The sequence below is a fragment of the Saccopteryx leptura genome, chromosome 9 (assembly GCF_036850995.1).
Source record: "Saccopteryx leptura isolate mSacLep1 chromosome 9, mSacLep1_pri_phased_curated, whole genome shotgun sequence".
Taxonomy (NCBI): Eukaryota; Metazoa; Chordata; class Mammalia; order Chiroptera; family Emballonuridae; genus Saccopteryx; species Saccopteryx leptura.
The window spans coordinates 69,122,461-69,148,289 of record NC_089511.1 but is presented as its reverse complement, the minus strand read 5'-3'; the positions used below and the strand labels follow the sequence as shown (position 1 = coordinate 69,148,289).

The window sequence follows — 25,829 nt, the reverse complement described above, 5'->3', positions numbered from 1 at the left end:
TTCCCCTTACTGTCTGTCTGTCCCTATCTGTCCCTCTCTCTGTCTCTGTCACACACACACAAAAATAATAAAAGTCATTGTTCAAGAACATACATACATAACGTAGTAATGCTAGACAACACACATCTCCTAAGGCAGTTACTAGGAGTAACTTAATTTGCTTAGGAATCAAATAGGGCAAATGAGTCCAGCCTTCTGGATCTAAACGTTTTCAAAGCAAAACCCCCGAAACAAATGCATACTCTTCAAAAGAAGTCACTTGCTTTCCCCTCGGATGTGTAGGCTACTATGAGAGTGAGAAAACAGATCATTTGGATTCCTTCATTTCATTTGTGTCCCAGTACTGCAGGTATAAATGGCTACCAATACTCAGTGTTTCTTTATTATTGTTCTTTATTTTTCTAAGCAAATTTTCTTCTTCTTAACTTTACTAATGGGCCAAAGTGCATTTTAGGCAGTTCTTCATGACATTTTCACTATCACTTTCCAAGGCAGCAATGAACAAACAATATTATAATATGGTCATTATTTGATTCCTCAATACTTCCTCAGAATCAACATCTACCAACCCAGTGCAAGCATTCATTCCATCTTGTACAGCTCCTTAGTTTTCTGAATTGAATTTATGTGGGTTGGCTTTCAAGGATAGAAGACAGTCTAAGACTAATCTACCATAATAATTCTCTGAAGAACACTGACACATGTCACAGATAGTCAGATGGAGAGCACTGAGATATTTCTTTTTTTTTTTTTTTTTGTATTTTTCTGAAGCTGGAAATGGGGAGAGACAGTCAGACAGACTCCCGCATGCGCCCGACCGGGATCCACCCGGCACGCCCACCAGGGGCGATGCTCTGCCCACCAGGGGCAATGCTCTGCCCCTCCGGGGGGTCGCTCTGCCACGACCAGAGCCACTCTAGCGCCTGGGGCAGAGGCCAAGGAGCCATCCCCAGCGCCTGGGCCATCTTTACTCCAATGGAGCCTTGGCTGCGGGAGGGGAAGAGAGAGACAGAGAGAAAGGGGGGGGGTGGAGAAGCAAATGGGCGCTTCTCCTATGTGCCCTGGATGGGAATCGAACCCGGGTCCCCCGCACGCCAGGCCGACGCTCTACCGCTGAGCCAACCGGCCAGGGCCATATTTCTGAGACTGCTCTTAGTCCCTGTTATTGGCCCTGAAGTTAATTCACCATGCAGGTTTAATAAAGAGTTCTTACTGGGCTTTTGGCACTCAACTTCTGTTCATATTTACATGTGTTCACACTTCAGATAATGAAGAGGAAACCTCTACTTTCTCCTGAATTGGGCAATGGATTAACATGTGTCTACCTATAGACTAACCAAACAGCTCGTGTGCTGACCTGGTATCATTCTTACAGGGTTCTAATCACTCCCTCTCAATAACACATTAGAGGATTAACAACCACAAATAGATGACAATTTTATAGGAAAACAAATCTGCGTTAGATGGAGCAACATTTATGGGGCTTAAAGGTAAGTGTTGTCATAAAACTGGAAAAGGCAGCAGAGTTTTGGGGAAAACGTGAAAGTGTCGTGCAGATTAGGGCTCTACTTGTAGTTCCACCACTGACAGTCTGACAACTGTGCCTCAGTTTCTCTATCTAGAAGATGGAAGAGAATAATGGTTGTCTTGATATTGTTCTCCCAGAAATATATGTTATGGGAAGCTTAAATAATCTGCCTCATTTCAATAATTTAAAGTCAATTTTATAAAGGTAATATGCAGCACATTTTAAAAAGAATCTACTCAGTAAAAATTGCCCAACAGGCCCTGGCCGGTTGGCTCAGCGGTAGAGCGTCGGCCTAGCATGTGGAGGACCCGGGTTCGATTCCCGGCCAGGGCACATAGGAGAAGCGCCCATTTGCTTCTCCACCCCTCCGCCACGCTTTCCTCTCTGTCTCTCTCTTCCCCTCCCGCAGCCAAGGCTCCATTGGAGCAAAGATGGCCCGGGCGCTGGGGATGGCTCTGTGGCCTCTGCCTCAGGCGCTAGAGTGGCTCTGGTCGCAATTTGGCGACGCCCAGGATGGGCAGAGCATCGCCCCCTGGTGGGCAGAGCGTCGCCCCCTGGTGGGCGTGCCAGGTGGATCCCAGTCGGGCGCATGCGGGAGTCTGTCTGACTGTCTCTCCCTGTTTCCAGCTTCAGAAAAATGAAAAAAAAAAAAAATTGCCCAACATATAACACAATGGTAAAATATCGTACATCTATGGTTCCACTGGAAATAAGAGACAGAAGCAGTAAGGAGAATAGCATATGGTCAGGGAGAGCTGGAGCCTTATTTCTAGCCTTCTTTCCAACACTTATATAAAAAATTCCACAATATTTGGCATATAGTTGCTTTTTTTGTGTGTTTTTTTTTTTTGTATTTTTCCGAAGCTAGAAACGGGGAGAGACAGTCAGACAGACTCCCGCATGTGCCCGACCGGGATCCACCCGGCATGCCCACCAGGGGGCGATGCTCTGCCCCTCCGGGGCATCGCTCTGCCACGACCAGAGCCACTCTAGCACCTGGGGCAGAGGCCAAGGAGCCATCCCCAGCGCCTGGGCCATCCTTGCTCCAATGGAGCCTTGGCTGCGGGAGGGAAAGAGAGAGACAGAGAGGAAGGAGAGGGGGAGGGGTGGAGAAGCAGATGGGCGCCTCTCCTGTGTGCTCTGGCCGGGAATCGAACCTGGGACTTCTGCACGCCAGGCCAACGCTCTACCATTGAGCCAATCGGCCAGGGCCTGGCATATAGTTTTGATTGAAATTTTACCTGTCTTCCCTTTGAAATTTTATATTTCAAAGTAGATTTTATCAGTTCCCACCTTGGCAAATACATCGAGTTAGGTTATTAAAATCTAAACCTGAATTTAAAAAAAACTACCTTATAAATACAAAAAGAAATGACACAAGAAAACACTCAGACTATCTTTCGTTTTTGATGCTCACATGTGGCTTTACTCTTTCTCCGCATTAACACTTACTAGTAAGCAAGAATTTGTATAGCTTGAACTACAGGATATGGCCTAATGGCTATTTCACATGTTTTACCTAATGTAAAGATCGAGAGGAAATGGTGAACAGACCTCCAAGCACATTAGATTGAAGGAGTTTGATAAAGGACATCTTGGAACCCAGTTCCTTAAAGTTTAGATCATTTCAAGGCTCAGATATTGAAATATCTCGAAGATGTGATGCTGTCTGTCAAAATTGAGCTGAGGATTAGAATAGACAACAAACTGTTTAGTTTCTCTTCTTCTCTAACATATTCTGTTTTAGGTAAACACTCATAAACAGGTAAATTGAGCAGGCTACAGGGGTAACCAAAAATTTTTGATCCATGTGGATGGAGTTTACTACATGACCCTTGGTTAATCTGTGCTCTACCTCCCAGGAGCGCAGTGACAACCTCACCGAGCTCAGATGACCTGAGCATCTAAAGAAGGACTGAATTTAGCAAAACTATTTTCCTTACAATGAAATTCCAATAAACCATCTGAACACAACAATCTTACCTGCTGGTTTGATCTGACATCATTGAAATTCATTTTTTTCCCCAAGTCTAAGATCACTGCATTCTTGGTTTCACGAATATAATCATCATTCACTGGCTGGGGAGACTTTGTGGTTTTCTTCATTAGTCCCTGGGATGGCCTGTAAAATAAATTCACACCTGACACACCTATGAAAAGCACTGGTCAGTGTAGAAAGGCCTAGAAATCAGAGTGGTTGAACCGGCGACCAGACACCAGGAGTCATTAAGGACTTACAGAAGGCATCTTGTGTGCAAAATTTGAGCACTACACAAAGAATCTGTATTTGTAGAGGTGTTTTAATTACTAAAACTTATTTAATGTAATCATGCCCTTTGTCCTAAGGTGTTCAATATCCATTTTGTGTCTAAAAGACAGGATTATTCAGGAATCCACTAAATGAGATTTCTGTCCCAGACCAAGGTATTTTATGAATGTGTTCTCTGAACTTACATCTTTTTCATCAAAACTCCTCAGTGACACTTACGTAGATGGTGCACTTTTAGGCAGCCCCATGGCATTGGTGGGTGGGATGGCAGGGAGGGAAGGCAGAACGGAGCTGAGGAAAGCCACTGGATTCTGAATCCGGCTGGTGGGAGAGACAGGACTTGGGGACACACAGCGGGGCTGAAACTGGTTTCCACTGGAGATGGAAAATGTGAGTGGCAGTTGTGCTGGTTCTGCTGGACCTGGAGTGGGTGGCTCATTTTGGACGGAAACTCCTCCTAGAGATTTGGTTTGCACAAAGGGGTGAGAAACTAAGAGGCTTTCTTTGCTCACAGTCCTCTGCATGGGTTGAGGAGTGCTGCTCAGGGTGAACACCGGAGAGCTGGACGGGGACATGGCTGCCGCGGTGGTATTCGTGGAGGGGAAGAAGTGCTTTGGCCGGGCCAAGCTGAATGTTTGTGATGAGGGGGTCTTCACATGCTTGCTGGACGTTGTCACTGCTGGGGGAGCAGTAGAGTTTAAAACACTCATGTTGAAAGGAAACTCCTTAGGAGATGAAGGAGATGGGTTTTGCAACTGCTGTTGTTCCAGTAAGACTTGGTTGTGAAGCTGTTGGAGCTGACTGGAGTCGCTGCACAAAAAACAAGAGCGGGGAGAGAGAAGGGACATTGTCACCATCTGCACCATTTTTCAGAAAACGCAGACAGGCTGTTTATAACTTTACGTTGATTAAGAACAGGCAACCAGAGTTGCCAGAAATCAGCTACTGTATCAAGTATTTCTGAAAGCAATTTTGGCAACGACTATTTTGGGCAGTGTGTGCTGGAGCCAACTCTGGCTGGCTCTGGGGAGCAGACTGCACATCTTGTCCCCAGTGCCAGTTCAACGACTTCTCTTTAGCTCGAAATAGCCATGGTGGGAGTAAATTTGCAAATGCTACAATCAGGGTTTCCCTGCCTCTCTATTGTTAAACGTTTGCCAGCACATCACTGATTAGGATAACTAATTCTGAGTAAACATCTCTCTGCCATCAGCAAGTCTTAGCTGTGGTTTTAGCAGTGTGACCTGGCGGCTGCACACCAGAATCACCTGGAGAGCATAAAAGACAAACAACCCTTATTGATTTAGGCACCACTGCATCAATTGGCCTGGGAAGGATTCAGGCACAGTTAGTATTATCTTTTAAAATATGGGTCAGTGGTGCCTGACCAGGTGGTGGCGCAATGGATAGAGCGTTGGACTGGGATGCGGAGGACCCAGGTTCGAGACCCCAAGGTCTCCAGCTTGAGCGCGGGCTCATCTGGTTTGAGCAGAGCTCACCAGCTTGGACCTAAGGGGTTACTCGGTCTGCTGTAGCCCCACGGTCAAGGCACATATGAGAAAGCAATCAATGAACAACTAAGGTGTTGCAATGAAAAACTGATGATTGATGCTTCTCATCTCTCTCCGTTCCTGACCGTCTGTCCCTATCTATCCCTCTCACTGACTCTGTCAGTGGTTCTTAAACTTTAGTGAGCCTCAGACTTCTCTGGAGGCTTTAGCTAAACACAGATTTCTGGGCCCCACCCCTAGAGCTTCTGACTCAGGTCTAGTGGGGCCTGAGACTTGGCATTTTATCAAGCTTCCAGGTGATGCCAATGCTGCAAGTAGCGAGGCTCTAGATGATTCTTGCATGCATCTAGGACCTTGAACCACTGCTCTAAAGAAACACTTGTCCCAAAGTCTAGGCTTTCTCAGGACATTCTTATTTTTGTCAGACATTTTACTCATTTTAAATGTTAAGCATGGCCTTGGCCGGTTGGCTCACTGGATAGAGCATCTGCCCAGTGTATGGACATCCCAGGTTTGATTCCTGGTCAGGGCACACAAGAGAAGTGACCATCTGCTTCTTTCCCCCTCCCTATTCCTTTTCTCTTCCTTTCCCTCTCTCAGTCAGTGGCTTGATTGGTTTGATTGTTGGCCCCAGGTGCTGACAATAGCTCAGTTGGTCCAAGTGTTGGCCTTAGGCACTGAGGATAGCTTGATTGATTTGAGCATCAGCCCCAGGTGGGGGTTGCCAGGTGGGTCCTGGTTGGGGAGCATGAGGGAGTCTGTGTCACTATCTCCTCTCCTCTCACTTAAAAAAAAATTGTTTGTTCCTAGGGGTGGAGGGGTATGAGATAGGGTAAGGTGGGCTGATAAAAGGTTGTGACTCTGTTGTCCAACTCCAGACCAGTAGTTTCCAACCTGGCTGTACATTAAAATAATCTGTGCAGATGGTCCCATTCAATTGGAAGTGAAGGAATAAACATTTTTTTTTTTTCATTTTTCTGAAGCTGGAAACAGGGAGAGACAGTCAGATACACTCCCGCATGCGCCCGACCGGGATCCACCCGGCACGCCCACCATGGGGCGACGCTCTGCCCACCAGGGGGCGATGCTCTGCCCATCCTGGGCGTCGCCATGTTGCGACCAGAGCCACTCTAGCGCCTGAGGCAGAGGCCACAGAGCCATCCCCAGCGCCCGGGCCATCTTTGCTCCAATGGAGCCTTGGCTGCGGGAGGGGAAGAGAGAGACAGAGAGGAAAGCGCGGCGGAGGGGTGGAGAAGCAAATGGGCACTTCTCCTGTGTGCCCTGGCCGGGAATCGAACCCTGGTCCTCCGCACGCTAGGCCGAGGCTCTACCGCGGAATAAACATTTTTTTAAAAGCTCCACATTTTATTCTAGAGAGTAGCCAGGATGAAGAATCACTGATCGGGATTACTTGATATTCAGGTTGAAAATTTTAAGTCAGAATTATGGCTCTGATGGTAACATTGTTTAAAAGTTACAGCTTCCCTTTCTGTTGCTCTTTTAAGATTTCTAAAAATTATATCTTATTGTTCATATAAATGGCAAGATGAAGGAACAAGCAGAAAATTTTATCTTTGAGAAGATTATTCAGAGTCATAATATTTTCATGCAAAACCTAAAAGATTAAAACCAATGAGGTTAAAACCAGTTAAGACAAGGTTGTAGGCATGTGGATCCAAGGTTGCATGTGTGTGTGCGTGTGAGCATGCACACGTGCTTATATTATTACAAACATATATATGTACTCGACTTTATTCATGGAGGCAACATGTGCAGCTAAAGACTACACTTCCCAGCCTTTTTTGAAGGTAGTATAATGTGATTAAGTTCTGACCAATGAGATATAAGCAGAAGATTTGGGTAAAACCTAAGAAGGCCAGAGGCAGATTAAGGTCGGTTGAGGCCCAGGTTGCGGAAGAAAATATTGGGCCTCTTACTTTAGAAAAAAGTGTAAAGTTGGGGTTTTGCAGGGCTTTTCAGAAGCCGGGGCCCAGGGTGTGCACCTGGTGTGCCAGCCCTTAAATCCACCTCTGAAGAAGGCTTTAAAAAGAAAAAAGAAAGGAGTCTGACATTGTAACTTTCTCCCATTTGCTCTTCCTGATTCTTGAAATGCAGATATGTGGGCTAGATCATCATCTCGGACCAGGAGGGGACCTGGAGAAGTTGCCAGTGCTAAAGGCAGCGGAACAGAAAGATAGGAAACTCGGTTCTTAATGACTACGAAGCTATCAAAACAGCCCCAGACTGCTCATCTCATTCCTTTATTTGAGAGAAAAAATAAGCCCTTACATTTAACCCATTGTTAATTTGAGTTTTCTGCAACGTGAAGCTAAACCTATCCTAACTAACATACCTAGTAGCCCCTAAACAGTCCCGGGGTAAGAGGAGGCCCTATAGAGAAGGCAATTACCACGAAGATTGTTGTGGGCTCCTTATTCCCACAACTCCCTTCTTTGAGAACTGTTCCCCGTCGCCCCACACACAGTTCTGTAATCCATTTGATTCTTTTTTTTTTTTTTCATTTTTCCGAAGCTGGAAACAGGGAGGCAGTCAGACAGACTCCTGCATGCGCCCAACCAGGATCCACCTGGCATGCCCACCAGGGGGCGATGCTCTGCCCATCTGGGCATCGCTCTGTTGCAACCAGAGGCATTCTAACCCCTGAGGCAGAGGCCATGGAGCCATCCTCAGCGCCCGGGCCATCTTTGCCCCAATGGAGCCTTGGCTGCGGGAGGGGAAGAGAGAGACAGAGAGGAAGGAGAGGGGGAGGGGTGGAGAAGCAGATGGGCGCTTCTTCTGTGTGCCCTGGCTGGGAATCGAACCCGGGACTCTCGCACGCCAGGCCGATGCTCTACCACTGAGCCAACCAGCCAGGGCCCCATTTGATTCTTTTTCCCTCCAAACATAAGTCCTCTCCAAATACCAGGCTGGACCAGTTGGTATTTGGAATCGAGCTGTTGAGAATGATAGCTAGTAATGAAACTTAACACAAATTGTGGTGAAGAATGGGACATGCCATGATGGGCCAGCATGAATTCATAAATCTTCAAAGAGAGAAGAGTGGAGTGGGTGTGCAAAGAGGAATCGAAGAGGTACTCAAGAAGACAGACAGTGAGCAGTGGACAGAGGCTGGACTGGCCATGTGATCCCAGCTCCCAATTCTAGTTTGTCTTCTTGGGGCAGGGCCTGGCTATGTTTTGTTTCCCATTCCTTCATAGATCCCTACAATATCTTCACCCCCTCTTTTTACTTTAAGTGGATTCCTATTTCCTGGGGTTAGTAGAACTTTGAGGAGACAGACAGATCAATTCTAGACATGGTTTACTAGAGGCAGATTTTGTAACATTTAATTTTGTGCCCTGAATTTTTCTTTATCTGGTAGTGAGAAGAATATAAAACTAAACAACATGAACTGCTTGCAACGAACATCTTGTATCAGCACTAAGAATCGCATGATAGAAGTGCTGATGCTGCAGATTTTAATGTTGATATTTAAAGGTTTATGAAATTATAAAAGTAATTTTATCATTTTGATGTGTGGATCAAACAGATTGTAATAGTAGTAGCATGTTCTGTGTTTGCTTTACTGTGGATAATCATTAAATATTGCAACATGTCTCCATGTCTCTGATGGAGGCTCTCTAGAGAGAGGGTTTAGGACAACGGCCATATCAGTCTCCTAAGGTGAGTCTGAAAATCATGACTTCTTTCATCCCATTATATTTATATACAATGTACTGTGGTTACTATAGCATATTTAGCCATAGAAAAGAAATATCTAAAAAATACTAAATATCTTTTCTATAATGACTACTGTATGGGGATCACTAAAGACAGAAGAGGGTTTTTTTTAAGAGGAGTATAGAAACACTTTACCTGCCGTCCTCTATATTAGACAAACATATTTTTGAGCTAGTATAGTTGTAAAATTTCTTGGAGAAAGAATATTAATAGCAAGGATGATAGTGATAGTACACTTAGATTGATGTAAGAATGTATGGTTTTTTTTTAGTGTATTTTCTCATTTTGAAATTTTCCTTTCCAACTCCATCATTTTTATCAAGAGAAGACTCAGGGAAGCGCAATGGCGCTCTTGGTTATCCATCCTAATTTTTACTTACAGTTTGGGTTTGGCCAGGACCGGAGGGGGCTCTTTGACAGGTGAGGAAGGCTCAGGGATTTTTGCTGCCTGTCCATTAAATTTCTCTGGGAAAGAATCAGGCCTGGTCTTGTTGGTGGTTACCATGCCGCCCTCAGAGGATGCTTTGCTTCCTTTGTCATCTTCAGGCAGGTTGAAGTGTACACGGAGCCCAATCCTCGAGCTGGACCGGGGCTCGTTGTGGTTCACCAGAACCCCTTCGAGTTTGGGTTTAGGAGGCTGTTCCACAGAGGGAGGCTCTGGGTTGGGGGTGGAAGGCTGCTGCTCAGTGACAGCCAGGTTGGTGGTGGAGCTGGCTGAGTGAAGAGAACCATTATTTCTGAGGTCTTCATTTACTGAAATGACAATAACAGGACCTGAGCTGTTAGCCTTACTCAATGAGACAGAGAACAGATTGTAACCACAAGCTGGGGCATGTGTTGAAACCAGCTGATTATGTTAATGGGAACATGCTTGTCCAAAACAGAGAACATATTGGAGCATTAAAGAATGGTGAGGATACAGGAAAAAAAAAACTAAACTAGAAATTTAAGTACTGTTTTTGGAAAGAATATTAGAACTTTATATAAAAGCAAGAAAATATTTTCTTAGGGAGTATAACAGATAACAATAGGAAAACAGTGGTGGTGGTGGTTCATAGCTTCATATGAAAAGCGGTAAGGAAGGATAATATAACCTCTTCATACTCATATTCAAAGGCATAGTCTAAATTGTTCGGGCATGTAAAGAGTCCTCACCTCTTACATCAAGCTGTGCAATGCTTGACACCGTGCCATATTTGTTACTTGCAGTGCATGTGAAGCACCCAGAGTCTTCTGCAAATACTTCAGCAATGACCAAAGTACAAATCTCCTCTAAACGCCAGGAAAACAGAATAGTTACTGACTTAGATACGAAAATGAAATGATGGAATTTACTGATATCAGATGATGATTCTATAAAAGTCAATATAAGAAGATGATTACATTAATTTGTAGTCCAAACAATTACCTGGTTGAATTGATTGATTAGCAGTCTAAATGAGTCAAAGTGTGTAGAACAAATAACTCTATGTAGACAGACTATCGACAAGAGAATTTTATGAAAATATAATTTTATATATTATTGATAGATACGTGAATTTACCAGGAATTCCAAACTGCCCTCTTGATATTCCGCTTATCTGTCATACCTCACCCTTACTTATTGGACTATCACCCCTGAGACAGAGGAATTCCAAGAAGCTGGCAAGCCACCCCAAGGAGGAGCATTCTGAACATACCAGAACTTTTGACTCAGTACCCCCTCAGGCTCTCCCAAACGCTATAAAATTCGCTCATAGTCTGTAACTGGTGCTCTTCTCCCTGGGAGAAGTGCCCAGCAGGGTTCCTTTCTTCCTTTCAAGAAAAGCCTGTTATTCTGGTCTTTTCGAACTCCCATAGATTCCAACATTTGGTGCTGAAACCTGGGACAGGGTACTAACTGCCTGGACGATCCCTCTTTGTCGTCCAAACTTACAACCAGGGAAGCAATGAGCAGCGGCAGCTCGTCCCGGGCTTACTCCCTGATTCTGTTTGGACGTGTAATTGTAGGTTGATTGGCCGGCAGTCTAACCCTGTCCTGAACCCCTGCCAGATCAGAAAGGTAAGGAGTTTCTCCCTTTGCCTTCCCCGGTCGGCTTCTCTTTTCCACAAAATTTTCTCTGGTTGGACAGTTTTCTCTGATATGCTTCACGTTTTGAGGGGTTTGACTTTCAGTCTCAGTAGACTGCACGAAAGACTAAGCTCCTAGCTAAACCTCTCTACTCTCTCTCTTGGAACTCCTTGACAGGTGGTGATGAACTCTATCAGGGACGACTTCCCCAAATGGAGATTTTCTCCTCTTGGGACAGTGACAAAAGGTGGGGACGCGCCCTCTTGCTCACCTGTCTCCACTATGGGCTCCTCAGAGTCTAAGCCTTCTGACCAGGCCCCTCGAGGATGTCTCATAAAAAACCTCACTAAGTTGGGCCTCTCTGACCTTAAGCCAAAAAAACTCATTTTCTTCTGTAACACAGCATGGCCCCAATACAAATTAGACAATGACTCCCATTGGCCTGAAAATGGGACATTTGATTACAATATCCTAAGAGATCTTGACAATTTCTGCCACCGGATGGGGAGGGCATCAGAAATCCTTTATGTTCAGGCTTCCTTTTACTTTCGCTCCTGTCCTTAATTTCTGTGCCTCCTGTTCTACACGCAGGCCGTTTTTGGCCAAAGAAATCTCACCTAAAACCTTCGCTCCTAATCTTTCCTTCTCTGCGGACTCCCAACTCTCTCTCCCTCCTGCCTGACCCCCAGGGGACCCCTCTCTCGGGACCCCTCTCTGGTCTCTCTGCAAATCTCTCCTGCTTGAGTCTCTTCCCTCCAGAAAGCCCCCTCCTTTTGCAGGATCCTGTTTTCTCATTCACCTGCAAATACCAGTCTCTCTTTCTTCTCCCCTGCTGGCCGGGGGCCCCTCCCTTCTCCACTATGTTCTTAAACTCCTCCTGCTTCCCTACAAAATGCAGGCTCTGCCTTTCTTCTCCTCACCCCAACCCCCCTCATCACAGGCTACAGCTATGCCCTTCTCCCCCTCGTCCTCTCCCCTCTTTCCAGAGCTCCAAATCTTTTTGACTCCTCTAACCACATGGCGCCACCACTAATACCTCAACCTCCTCCTCCTCCTGCAGATTCTGACCCTCCTTCTTTTCCATCCAGCTGCTCACACTGTCCATCCATCTGCTTTCTCTCTTCCTCCCCTCTATGCTGAAAACTCCCTGCCACCTTGAAAAGCTTAAAAAAGCAAAATTGTCTATTGAGCTGTGTGAGTGAATAATCTGTTTTGTCTCTTTGTTTGTCAGAAAACACCTCTAGTATAATTTTAATTGAAACAAGTAAAGCGCACTCATTTAAATTTCTTAATTCATGTGTATCTGAAGTCTTTGTTTAATGTGTAACTGTGTCTGTTACTAAGGCCTTAAACCAATAATTACCTCTTAAACCAGGCTTACTCATCCCCATGGACTCTCCCTGAAATACCCCCATCCTTCCTATTCAAAAACCTTCAGGGTCTTATTGCCTTGTACAAGACTTATGCCTAATCAATGAGGCAGTAGTTCCCCTCCATCCAGTAGTCTCTAATCTCTACAGGTTACTGTCACACATTACCTCAAACACCACTCACTTCAGGGTCCTAGACCTCAAGAATGCCTTCTTTACCATCCCTCTACATCCTGACTCTTACTTTCTGTTTGCATTCATCTGGACTGACCCGGACACTAATGCAGCCCAGCAACTTATGTGGACTCTCTTACCCCAGGGGATCAAAAACAGCCCACACCTGTTTGGGCAGGCACTAGCTCAGGATTTAGCAGCATGCAATCTCAAAACTAGTACTCTCTTACAATATGTAGATAACCTACTCCTCTGCAGCCCCTCCCTGCCTGCCTCAAGGAGACACACCACCACCCTTCTTAACTTCCTTGTTGTAAAGGGATATCGTGTCTTCTCTGCTAAGGCTCAATTTCACTCTTAGTCCATAGTCTATCTGGGCATCGCCTTAACCCCCACCACCTGAGGTCTCACCTTAAGTTGAACTCAGACCCTCTGCAGTCTCCAATCACCTACCACCACAAATCAAATCCTTTCTTTCCTTGGTCTAATAGGCTTCTTTAGACACTGGATTCCCAATTTTGCTCTCTTAGTCAAGTCCCTCAGTGAGATCTTCTGAGCATGGCTTTTAAGGTCTATAATGGCCAAGTGAGTAACAGAAAAGGCAAATAAGACCCAAAAGAAGTCAGGAAATACCATCTTTTGGCATACGCTCTTAAAGGCTCCAGCACCCTAAAGGGCTTCATAGGATTCCATCAGGGCCCTGCTCCAGAGTGAAAAGAAAGGTCATTGAACTGAAGCCTGCGAGGCTTCCCGGCCCCACCAGTTGACACATCTGTGCTGTGGAAGAGGGACATGAGAAGGTAAGCTGCCCCCTTGCTCCATGGAGGGAGGGTTCAGTCTCTTCTAGCCCTGCTCCAGCTACCTGTGACCTGACCTTGCCCAGCATGCTAGGAATTGCCACTGAAGACCCAAGGACATTGTTCACAAGCCTAAGGTATTTCTTCCAAGTAGCAGATAAGCTAATCTCATTTCTTGTAAACACAAGGGCCATCTACTATGCCTTGCCTGAATATCTGAGTTTTATTTATCCCTCAAAGATCTCTACTGTGGGTATTGACAGTCTGAGTTTGTTACTTTATTTAATGTATAGTGTCTCCTTTATTTCTCTTGTCTCAATGCCTCATGCCTATTATAGGCTGGGACCTGCTGTTAATTCCAGCTAGAAGCAGTGGTCACTAGGACTTAAACTCTAGCTGCAAAGTATAGAAATGTAACCACCCTTTCCCTAAGTACTTGCAGGATTTACAGGTTACTCAGCAAACTGTTCAAAGACTATCCAAGAGACACTTCCAGCAGTACATCACCCAAGGACTGACTTTCACGTGGACAGGTCCACACACCGTGATCCTGACAACTCCCACTGCTGCTAAAGTAGAAAAATGGCATAAGACCTATATATGTCTCCCTACTAATTAGACAAAAACCTGTACCCTAATCTATCTTACTCCAAATATCAACCTAATTCCACCCCATAAACTTCTTCCAATTCCCAATACACTACCTGTCAATCTAAGGACCAAACAAGCTGTATAGGTAATCTCTCTTATTATTGCTTTAGGAATCTCTACAGAAGTAGGTCTGGGGGTAAGGGAACTGGCCACTGCTTTGTCTTATTCCTACTCTCTCTCTCTCTGAAGCCCAGCGAATTCATAAACATGGAATCAGTGGTTTTACACAAACTGGGTGTCTTGACTATTGCCTTTCATTGGTCTACTCACTGTCCTATTTATTTTTCTAACTTTTGAACCCTGCCTCTTACATTTGTCCACTAGTTTCTTACAGAACCACATGCAGACCTTCACCAGTCAGAAAATTGAAAAAATCTACCTAACCCTACACACCAACCCTGAAACCTGCCTTCGCGAAACAGAAAAATCTAAAACCCTATAAATACACCCCTACTCCTGACCTTTCTCATGGCTAGGACTTATCAAGCAGGGCATCCAAGTTCTCAACCTCACTTCTGTATACAACACTCCTCACTGCTTTCTCTATATCTTTTTAAACAAGCCTCCCATCACTGCAGTTCCTTTACCATATTCACTCAACACCACCAAAATTCAAAACCCTTTTTCTCTCTCTGAAGTTCCTCTCTTCCAAAAAGACCCTCTCAATTTGCTACACCAATTGGCCTACCCCATTATGTAATAAGACTATCCCAATCAAACCTTCTCTAACCAACCCTAACGGAACTCATTTCTGGTGCAATGGAACCATTCTAAAAACCTTAAACACTCCTTCCCCCCTCCCTTGTGTCCCAGTAATAGTTGCACCACAACTAACATATTATGGAGAGGAAGAATTTTCAAACTAGCTGAGAACAAGCAGGAATAAATGGGCTGCCTTCCTCCCAGTCCTCCTTGGCCTTACCCTTGCCACCTCTATAGCGGCTATAGGAATAGGCGGGCTGGCTTAGGTCATAGTATATGGATTACTAACCAACTAAAGGCAGACCTAGAACAGGCCCTTGATAATTCAGCCACCTCTCTAGCCTCTCTCCAGAGACAACTGACCTCTCTAGCTCAGGTTGCCCTACAAAACCTACTAACAGCAGAGAAGGGTGGTACTTGCCTCTTTTTACAGGAACAGTGTTGCTACTACATTAACAAGTCTGGCCTGGTCAAGGAGAATGTCAACTGTCTCCAAAAACTTCAAGAATGAATCTGCAGTGGCCAGGCCAGTACTGATCCCTACTCTTAACAATGGTGGAAGACCTTCTTGTTCTCCATGCTAGCACCAATTATAGGACCAATCCTAATTCTGTGCCTAATTTTAATGCTTGCTTCTTTCTTTATCAAGTTCCTACAGGCTCGAATGAGAGAAATCTCCAGGATTACCTACAATCAAATGCTTTTACAACCCCTACTCCAACTACCCCAATGGGGTTCATGAAGGAGGCCCCCAATAGGGATAACAGCAGGAAGTAGCTCCAGAATATGGCTGGTCCCAGACAAACCTCCTTCCTGAACCCCATACCCTTTCCTTCCCCCCACCTCTTTTATTTTCTTTTTTTATCATACCACAGAATTGAGAAATGATAGATATATGAATCACAACTGCCCTTTTGCTGTTCCGCTTGGCTGCCTGACCCCACTCTTAATTACCAGACAATCACCCTAGGGACAAAGGAATTCCAGGAAGCTGGTTAATCACCCCAAAGAGGAGTATTCCAGAAAGCCGAACATACCAGTGCACCCTTGCTCAAGGCTATCCCCAACCCTATAAGGTTTTACCTCAGTCTGTTTTGGGGGCCCTTCTTTCAGAGAAGCTCCCTGGCAGGTCTTTCTCCTCTAATAAAGCCTGCACACCTGGAGTTTGAGTGCCATCTCATTCTTACAATTATGGATTCTCAAATTATCTTCTATTTTTATGTCATCAGTTCAGATGACATAAATAGAACTGAGGAACAATAAACTTAAAAGTCACAAAAACAAATCAAGAGTTAAAGCAGTAGTTCTCAAAGTGTGTGCCAGGGCGCACTGGTGTGCCTTAGAAGATTTCCAGGTGCGCCCTATGGTATTCCAGAGAAATATGTGCCTGTTGGGGACCAAAAAACCAACAGAGTTTTTGGAGTTTAGATTTTTGGGGGACAGAGGTGTGGGGAATTGGCTATAATCTGACAGTCTGTCCAACCCCCCACTTCACTTGCCTGATTTGGTTGCAAAGGGCTGTTAAGCTGTGGTGCTGGATTGTTTACACTATGCCCCATGTCCCCGGAAGGACTGGAGGCAAGTTTCTTCTATATCCTTTGGTGTAAAGTTAAGATGATATATATGGTGGGGGTTTTCTGCACTTGGTAAAATTCTTGGGTTGCCTTGGAAACATGATCATAGATCTCATTGATTTGCTAATGGCCCACTTTGCTCTATAAATAAAGCAAGATGCGGGTTTTGGGCACACTTTGTTCTTGCCAGCAGCAATTACAGGGCCCTCCCAACCCTGTATTTTCTTAATTCCACACCGCTCCCACTTGGGAACCTAGAATTACTAGCTGTGCTGGTTCGTGGCATGTGCCCAGATATAAAAATAAATATAGCTACTCTATATTTCCATTTTATTATGGAAATACTGCTCTTTTTGTTAACACATCATTATTATATTTATTATTAGCACATTATTATATTATTTTTAGATAAATACAACCAAATAATATGGATAGATTTCTCAAAAAGAAACATGATACTGAAGAATCTGATTCTGGAAGTGAGCAGAAGTGAAGTGTAAATAAAATAGGACTTGAAGGCTGATGGGCAGAATTTAATTTATAGCATTTTCTATCACTTAACACTGAACAATATGATTGGATTAGAAACCCATTCATGGAAGCTTCAAGTGATTTTGGTTTAACATTAACAGAAGAAGAACTGGCAGCTATATCCACTGATCGTGAATTGATGATTAAACATAAGGAATTGTCTCTTGAAGCCTTTTGGATTTCTATAAAAGAAGAATATGTGGCAACATCTAAAAAAGCTTTGAACATTTTACTACAATTTCAACATCCTGTTTATGTGAATTAGGATTTTCTACCCTTAACACAATTAAGAGTAAAAAGAGAGAAATTCTTCAATGTATTGATGAGGAAATGAACATTTGCCTTTCAAATATATGCTCAAACATAGAAGAAATCGCTAGGATACATCAGGCTGATGTTTCTCATAAACAAGAATGAAAAAACTTAACACATTTGTGCTGGGACCTGCCAAATTTACTAAATCTTACTAAGAATGTATCTATATATAAAAACAGAATTTTTTTGTTGTTTTTTAATTTTTTAACCCCTCTCTTTTACGAATTCTAAAAAGCATAATTCAAAAAATGTAACATAAAAATGTTTTTTAATGTCAGAATAAACTTAATTTTGTTGTATTTATTTTGTTTAATTACCATAAAAGCACGCTTGGACTTCATATATTTTTTCTTTAATATTTGACTTAATTATTATAACATATTTCTCAGAAATTTGTATATAGTGTGCCTACAATTATTTGTAGAATTTTAAATGTGCCCTGACTTCAAAAAGTTTGAGAACCACACTGAGTTAAAGCAAAAAGATGTTTGTGTGAAATTAAAGGATAAAAATATTTTTAACACCCAGGTCTCTCATTTCTGTGGGGAACTTTTGCAGTGTGGTAATTTTAAAGAAAGGCCACATTTTAAAACTGGATGATAAATATTTTGCTTAACTAATAGTTTTTAGCTGATAGAATAACTTGAAATTCTGAGAAAAAGATGAGTAAAATGCATTTTTTTTCTTTGTAATACTATGGTAATTCTTATGGATTGCTCCAATACACAGCGTGAGCCCCTTTTTGAGTTACTGCAAAAGTGATTCCCAGATAAAACCATATGCTTAACAGCCTAAAATTCTTGTAGTTAGATATTCCTTGACAGCTACTGAAGAGATAACTAAGACAGTCACCTAAGCCTCCAGTTGTCACCCAGTAGACCTGATATTAAAAGCAAAATTAATAAAAGCCTAGTTGTATTAGAAACTTGGCATCTCAGTTTTCATGAGAACTGAACTGAATTAGTTGGGCAACCTCTAGGAAAACTGGCCAGGAGGCTAGGGCAGACAGTGTTGAGTACCTGCTCAATAACTCTACAACCTCCTTCCTCCTTATTAACAGAACTCTAACTTTATCACCCTCCTTGGAGAGGTCTCAGCCTCCAGTGGTGAACTGTGATGGGTTATGCTAAAGCCAGTCATTCTAACTCTAGTCTTGCTAAGTGATGGCATGTAACGCGCGATTCTGTCCAGTGACATTAGGGAAAGTCTCCTGGGGAATTTCTGGAAAGTTTTTCTTGTTCTTTACACCGGACAAAGGAATGTTATTTCCTATTTTTGCCTCTGAACGTGGTCATCTGCGTGTAATATCTGTAGCTGTGGCAACTGTCTTGGGTATATGACTAGAACCAGCCTAACAGGATACTATGAATATGGCAGCACAGGAAATGGAAAGACAGTCTTGGCCCCTGATAATCTCTGAGACGCCAATTTAACCAGCCTTAAAACTGCCATTTCTTAGGGCATATTGCTATGTAAGAAAATACATTTTTCTTATTGTTAAGCCACATTTAGTTAGGTCTTTTTCACTTGCTGCCTAAAGAACCCTAAATATACTGCTCACAAGAATTAGGGGATATTTTATCGCTTCATATTCATTTTGAAATATCCCCTATTTTTTGTGAGCAGCAAAATAGAGAGACAGTTTGTTGAGTGCCTCTCCATCCTTTTTCTGAGCCTATGCTTCTTTCTATGTGTTCCCCTTCCTAAATAATTCATACTTCCCTTTTTCAGCAACCCGCTTTCAGAAAATGATGTGATAAATTCATTCACACTATACTACACCTGCCTGATGAGATAAAGCATTCTCTCTCCAAAGGGTACTTTATACAAGGTGGAAGGAAGAACTCTCTGGCTGTGAGATTTTAGAGCATGAGGGTGGGAGAGGTAGGATTTGTTTTGGCCAGGGTCCCCTTTTGAGTGACTCTGAAATTATTTTGTATATGAGACGGCCTAATGAAAATGCTTCCTTTAGATGAATGTGTTAAAAACCTGAAATATTTTCAAGGGGAAATATACTTCTCCACTACAAGCAATGCAAGAATAAGATCCCTCCAGTTTTTTACTGTGTATCTCCAAGGGCCTAGTGTAGGGCTATGTAATACAAATGTTCAATGTCTACTTCTGAAAAGCCTGTCCATTAAGTTTTCAGAAGAGAGTTATAATAACGTAATTCCAAATCATCATTCTTACCTAGGAGTAAAAATACAATGTGATATTTCAGAGTGATCACAAGACTTTCAGATGTTTATGCTCAGATTATGACTAGTATTTTTTAAATAGAAGAGCTTCACCTACTTGTCACTTCCATGTCATCTTGGTATCCTTCCAACCAAATCTAATATTATCATGGACATTTTATTGATTCTGCAAATTCCAAAATCTGATGCATATGTTTTCAGAAACACAGGTTGTGAAATTGGAATCGATCTAGCACTATGGAAATTGCTTTGTCCAGTTTTGGGAGGTCATTAGCAGGGGCCAAGGAAAGAGCGAAGATATTCCTAAGAAGCATTCCTCAATGCCAAGAAGTAATGCATTTATATTAGAAATTGAACACATATTTCACATTTGTGCATGCTCTCTTTCTTCCATCCTTCTACAATAATAGCTAGAGTTGGTTTGGGTCTTTCCCCTAAAACTTTATTTTTCATTTTTTTCTTGACACCAGTGTAATTTCAGTATGTTCTGTTATGTATTTCAAATCACAAGTCACACACTTCTAAAGTTAAAATGATCCTTACCTGGCTCTGCCATGGATCGTGGTTCTGAAAGAAAAAAAAAAATTAAAAGATTATTAGCACTTATTTTACTGAAAGGCTATATTTTCATCAAAAGCTTCCTATAGAATTTTATAATCACTTGTATACTCATGAGTGATTTGTTAAAGGTTAAGCTGTAAATGTTAAGTAAAATGACCTAAGCACCAATGACCTCCACAAGGACAAGATGGTTGTCACAAAAGGGAAGCCAGAGGGCTGCTAACGAAATGATGTTGCCATATCTTGAGACACACCTGGGTTCCACTTGGGACACATAAACCTTAGGTGAGGAAAAGTTACCAAGTGAGCTGGAATTCAGGAATGACTGACTTTTATTGTTACCTATTCAACTATACCTGAAAAAAATATTTGTGAAGACAGAGATTATTCTTGGCTTTGGGCTCTCACATCCTAATAAAACGTAGGTGATACCTCTGAGGTTTCTAATGTTAAAAGCCTCAGGCAGTGGTGGGATTCAACTGGTTTGCACTGGTTCTGCAGAACTGATTTTTTGTTGAGTTTGGCAAATCTGTTGTTAAAATGGCACTTGTAATCAGAATTCTCTCTAAGGTGGGCACCTGGGCAGCTGCCCAATGTGGAAATCCCAAATTTATATTCTTTACTCTTTTTTAATGCTTATCTGCACAGCAGCGTATTCTAAGCACCTGTAGAGATGTTCATTCCATCCATAGGTAAAAAGAATCGCAAGTAAGGACACCAATCAAGAAGCAATATAGAAATATCTTAAATAATAGTTTTATTGTGGTTTTTTTGCCAGGTATTATTTAATATTTTTTATTAATATTTTAAAACTTTTTTTTGACAGAGAGAGAGTCAGAGAGAGGAATAGACAGGGGCAGACAGACAGGAATGGAGAGATGAGAAGCATCAATCATTAGTTTTTCGTTGTGCATTGCGATACCTTAGTTGTTCATTGATTGCTTTTTCATATGTGCCTTGATTGCAGGCCTTCAGCAGACTGAGTAACCCCTTGCTCAAGTCAGCGACCTTGGGTCCAAGCTAGTGAGATTTTGCTCAAACTAGATGAGCCCGCGCTCAAGCTGGCGACCTCAGGGTCTTGAACCTGGATACTCTGCATCCCAGTCCAACGCTCTATCCACTGCACCACCACCTGGTCAGGCTAAAACTTTTTCTTATAATTTTTGTATACTTCTTTTATTGTTCTTATTTTTGGGTGGAGTGCAGAGCGCATTCCTAGCAGCTGTGGCTGATGCAAGGCTGTGAGAATACTCCAGTTCCCAGGACCCTCCTCGGCATACTCAGGAAGGGAGCTCGCCAGCTTTAAGGAAGTGACTCAGCGCCAACCACGCAGCTCCCTGATCTTTACAGCCATTGGCTATGAAGGACATGCTGTAACATCCTATAGGCTGAACCTGCGTCTATAAGCTAGCTTACTTCCTGAATAAAGCGGATCTGCGTCACTGAACCTGGTCCCCGGAGTTGAGTCTTTGAGTCTCCATCGTCCTCACCCCAGCAGGACTTGTCCACAACTGGTGCCCAACGTGGGGCAGGGACCTAACCGGCATCCAAGGGACAGGTGAGTGACCCTCTGCAATGGGAAACCTTCTCCCCCACTCTCGAGCCCCGCAGGCTCGAGCCCTGCACGTCCTATTGCAGAGTAGGTAAGTTGAAGTTTGTGAAAAGGATCTTTGTACTTACTGGGAAATCCTCTCAGGTTTCAATCCTTGGCTCCAGGACGTGCCCCTCTGGGACCCAGATACTTGGGCCCGAGCTTTCCTGCATGTCCCTTCGGCCGAAGTACATGGGGGACAAATCTTCCCTCTCGGCCTCATTCCTGCCCTGCTAGCGATACACGCCTGCCTGACTGGTGCTCCTGCTGGGGACCCTCCGCCAGTGCCAAAGATATTACAGGCTGCCTCTCTCTCTGAGGAGCCCCTCCTCCCTATTTGTCCCCCTCCACTGAGGAGGAAAGTAGTTTAGCCACCGAGTTTGATGGACTTGCAGCCGAGCATGCAGAAACAAAACCAACTGAATTGCTAACTGCGCCATCAGCTCTGCAGCCGGGAAGAGCAGAAGTCGCTACTTCCGCATTCCCTGCCAGGGCTCAATGCCCCACCCCAGCCTCTCAGATGCCATTTTCTCCAACACGTGTTCTTGCTGCAGACCCATGGGCCAGCCTATACGCCCCCATGTGTCTCTTTTCTTTCTGTCTGTCTGTCTTGTCTATTTTTCTGTATCTCTCGCTCTCTCTCTCGCCCGCCCCTCTCTCTGAAATGATGCTGGAAGGACCCAGCCACGGCACAGTGGTGGGGATCACACCCTCCTCTAACACAAGGGAGAGGTTATGCTTGTGTTTTTCAGCCAGTTTGGATCCCAGGAACCCCCCAACCTGCTTGACAGGGTTTCTTGGGCACCCACTAAGTGGTTCAGTCTTCACCCATCCAAAGCCACAGCCCTGGCCTTCTCCACACTGACTATGCCTGAGGGGAGGAGGTCTTCAGTGCTCCAGAAGAAGACCTCGCAGCTGGCGTGCATGCCCCATCACCTGGGGGGATGTGGAGGCTTTGGCAGGGCAGGCCCAGAGAATTGCCCTTGACGGACCACCAGGCCCTGGTGCTCTGTTCTTGCTTGTGTGTGTTATAGTAACCGCTGACTCCAGATGCAGGCGGCGGCAGCCTGGGGCTCGAGCCCGGCAGTGTGAGCTGGCATTTTCAGTTCATCTTTGGAGGATGAGGAGAATTGGGCTGGAGTTGCGATTCACAGACTCCAGAAGGTAAACAGTGGCAGCTGCAATGGGAGGATAAATGGAAGCCAGGCTTGCATCGCAGAGTGGCCGCTGGAATGGCAGGGGGTGCCTGCTAAGCTGCTGGTAGGTTCGCTGACATTTTGGGACATAGGAGTGGATGCTATCATGCTCTTCAGAGCAGAGATGGAAATGCTGACTGCCATTGCCACGTGCTCCTCTTTGGGACATTGTAAGACCTGCCAGAATGGCAGGGATGAGGGAGGTGGCTGAGGCCTCATGTGCATGGACTGATTTCCTGGACTATGACCCGAGTGAGCACTGGCTCCTTTGTTGGATGAACTTACAGATTTTGGACAATGTGAAATACCTTGATGGGGGTGGGGAACTGCTTTGCTGGAGGCCCTTCCCTTGTCCCAGGAAGCTTTTCCCATGGCTAGAAAGAAGGCCAAGGACATTTTGTGCTTTAGGCAATGTGCTCAGAGACTGGTGAAATGTACCTTGGTAACTGTTAAATTGTATGATTTGTCATGTTGTTGTAATTTGTGTAATGTGCCTTGCAACCATATGTAGTATGCAGCCCACGGAAAGTCATGCATGGACCCACGTCCATTTCTTACAGTCAAAATGGAACTGTGTTTAACGGCACCTAGAAGATCTCTGTAACACAATGGGAGGGAAATGACTTCCCGACCCCTAGGAGGAATCCTGTTTAAGACCCCTGTTCTATTTCCTAACTAGTCAAACATTACAGAAGCTTGCCTCATTGTTCAATCCAGCTAATCCATTAGCATATAGTATAATAGGTATTATAGTTGTTTTAGTTCTACTAGGGTTCCGTTGCATAATGCGTAGTATTCAGAAGCTACAACAACAGCAAGCTGTCATTCATCAAGTCCAATTGGCCTTAATTAAAAGAGAAGGGGGAGCTGTGGGTGGAGCACAGAGCACATTCCTAGCAGCTGTGGCTGATGCAATGCTGTGAGAATACTCCAGCTCCCAGAACCCTCCTGGGCATACCCAGGAAGGGAGCTTGCCTGCTTTAAGGAAGTGACTCAGCGCCAACCACGCAGCTCCCTGATCTTTTCAGCCATTGGCTATGAAGGACACGCTGTAACACCCTATAGGCTGAACCTGTGTATATAAGCTAGCTTACTTCCTGAATAAAGCGGATCTGTGTCAGTGAACCTGGTCCCCGGAGTTGGGTCTTTGCGTCTCCGTCGTCCTCACTCCTGGCAGGACTTGTCTACACTTATTTAAGTATTAAATGCCTGAAATAATAAACTACCTTTTGGTATATTGTTGTTTTATACTTAAAACAGACGTTAGGGCAGAAAATCAGTTGTTAAGTTATTTGAACCCCACCATTGGCCTCAGGATATATGATAGGTTCCTTGAGAGCCGGTCCTTTGTCTTAAAATTCTTTGACACTCTTGAAAGTGCCCGCATGGTACTGCATACAGGTGTTCAATTAACATTTATCAAATTACAGCCTGACCAGGTGGTGGCACAGTGGACAGAGCATAGGACTGGGATGTGGAGGACCCAGGATCAAAACCCCAAGGTCACCAGCTTGAGAACAGGCTCACCAGCTTGAGTGCAGAGTCACTGGCTTGAGTGTGGGATCATAGACATGACTCCATGGTCACTGGTTTGAGCAAGAGGTCACTGACTTGGCTGTAGCCCCCTGGTCAAGGCACATATGAGAAAGCAATCAATGAAGAACTAAAGTGCCGCAATAAAGAATTGATGCTTCTCATCTCTCTCCCTTCCTGTCTGTCTGTCCCTAGCTGTTCTTCTCTCTGACTCTCTGTCTCTGTCAAAAAAAAAAAATTGCAGACACTCAGTAAGTAGTTGCTGAACTTAGTTACAATCTTCTACAGTGGAATATTGAAATTCTTTTCTCAGTTTCAATGTTATTCAGAATATATTATTATTGCTGCTACTGCTATTAAACTTGATAGTAGTTTGATTCATATATCATACTGGTCCAAGTACTACTATTTTGTGATAGAAACAAATTAACAAAAAAGCAAATTAATTTCAATGTATTTGATGCTGAAATGTGTCAAGGGGAAAGCACTTACATGACAAGAAAATAAGAATTAACCACTTGAATATATAAATAATTCTTACAATAAAAGTAAAAATCCAATATAAAATGATGAGCAAAGGATATGAACAGGAAATTTAAAAATAAAGAGATATCAAGACCAAATAAACAAGAGAAATGTTCCATTCTCACATCTAATTAGTGAAGTGTGGCTCAAAAGAAGTATTCCCCTGTTGGTGGGAATGTAAAGTAATACAACCATTATGGAGTAAAGTATGGTGGTTCTTCAAAAAATTAAGAATAGAACTACCATATGACCCAGCAATCCCTCTACTGGGTATCTACCCCCAAAACTCAAAAACACTAGTACATAAAGACACATGCAGCCCCATGTTCATCACAGCATTGTTCACGGTGGCCAAGACGTGGAAAAAACCAAAAAGCCCTTCAATAGAAGACTGGATAAAAATGATGTGGTACATATATACTATGGAATAGTACTCAGCCATAAGAAATGATGACAGCCTGACCAGGCAGTGGCGCAGTGGATAGAGCATCAGACTGGGACGTGGAGGACCCAGGTTCTAGAAACCGAGGTTGCCAGCTTGAGCACAAGCTCATCTGGTTTGAGCAAGGCTCACCAGCTTGAGCCCAAGGTCGCTGACTCGAGCAAGGGGTCACTTGGTCTACTGTAGCCTCCTGGTCAAGGCACATATGAGAAATCAATCAATGAACAACTAAGGAGCCGCAACAAAGAATTGATTTTTCTCATCTCTCTCCCTTCCTGTCTGTCTGTCCCTATCTGTCCCTCTCTCTGACTCTCTCTGTCTCTGCCACAAAAAAAAAAAAGAAAAGAAATGATGACATAGGATCATTTATGACAACATGGATGGACCTTGATAACATTATACTGAATGAAAAAAGTAAATCAGAAAAAATTAAGAACTGTATGATTCCATACATAGGTGGGACACAAAATTGAAACTCCTGGACATACATAGGAGTGCAGTGGTTACCAGGGGGAGGGGAAAGGAAGAGAGGGAAGGGGTGAGGAAGGGGAGGGGCATAAGGAAAATCAA

At 43.8% G+C, this 25,829-nt stretch overlaps 1 protein-coding gene across 4 annotated transcripts in view; it reads right to left on the bottom strand.

The window, feature by feature from the left end:
• MYPN (myopalladin) overlaps nt 1-25,829 on the bottom strand; it is a 144,248-nt gene that overhangs the window by 37,737 nt on the left and 80,682 nt on the right. For all 4 annotated transcript variants that reach the window (XR_010746987.1, XR_010746985.1, XR_010746986.1 and 1 more), the window contains exons 8-12: nt 19,955-19,978; nt 10,205-10,321; nt 9,430-9,802; nt 4,017-4,607; nt 3,512-3,650 (exon numbers count right to left, since the gene is read on the bottom strand). Coding sequence is in view for 1 of the 4 variants with exons in the window: in XM_066348950.1 (XP_066205047.1) it covers nt 3,512-3,650; nt 4,017-4,607; nt 9,430-9,802; nt 10,205-10,321; nt 19,955-19,978 (1,244 nt within the window). In the remaining 3 variants the exon portion in view is untranslated. The remainder of the gene's footprint in view (nt 1-3,511; nt 3,651-4,016; nt 4,608-9,429; nt 9,803-10,204; nt 10,322-19,954; nt 19,979-25,829) is intronic.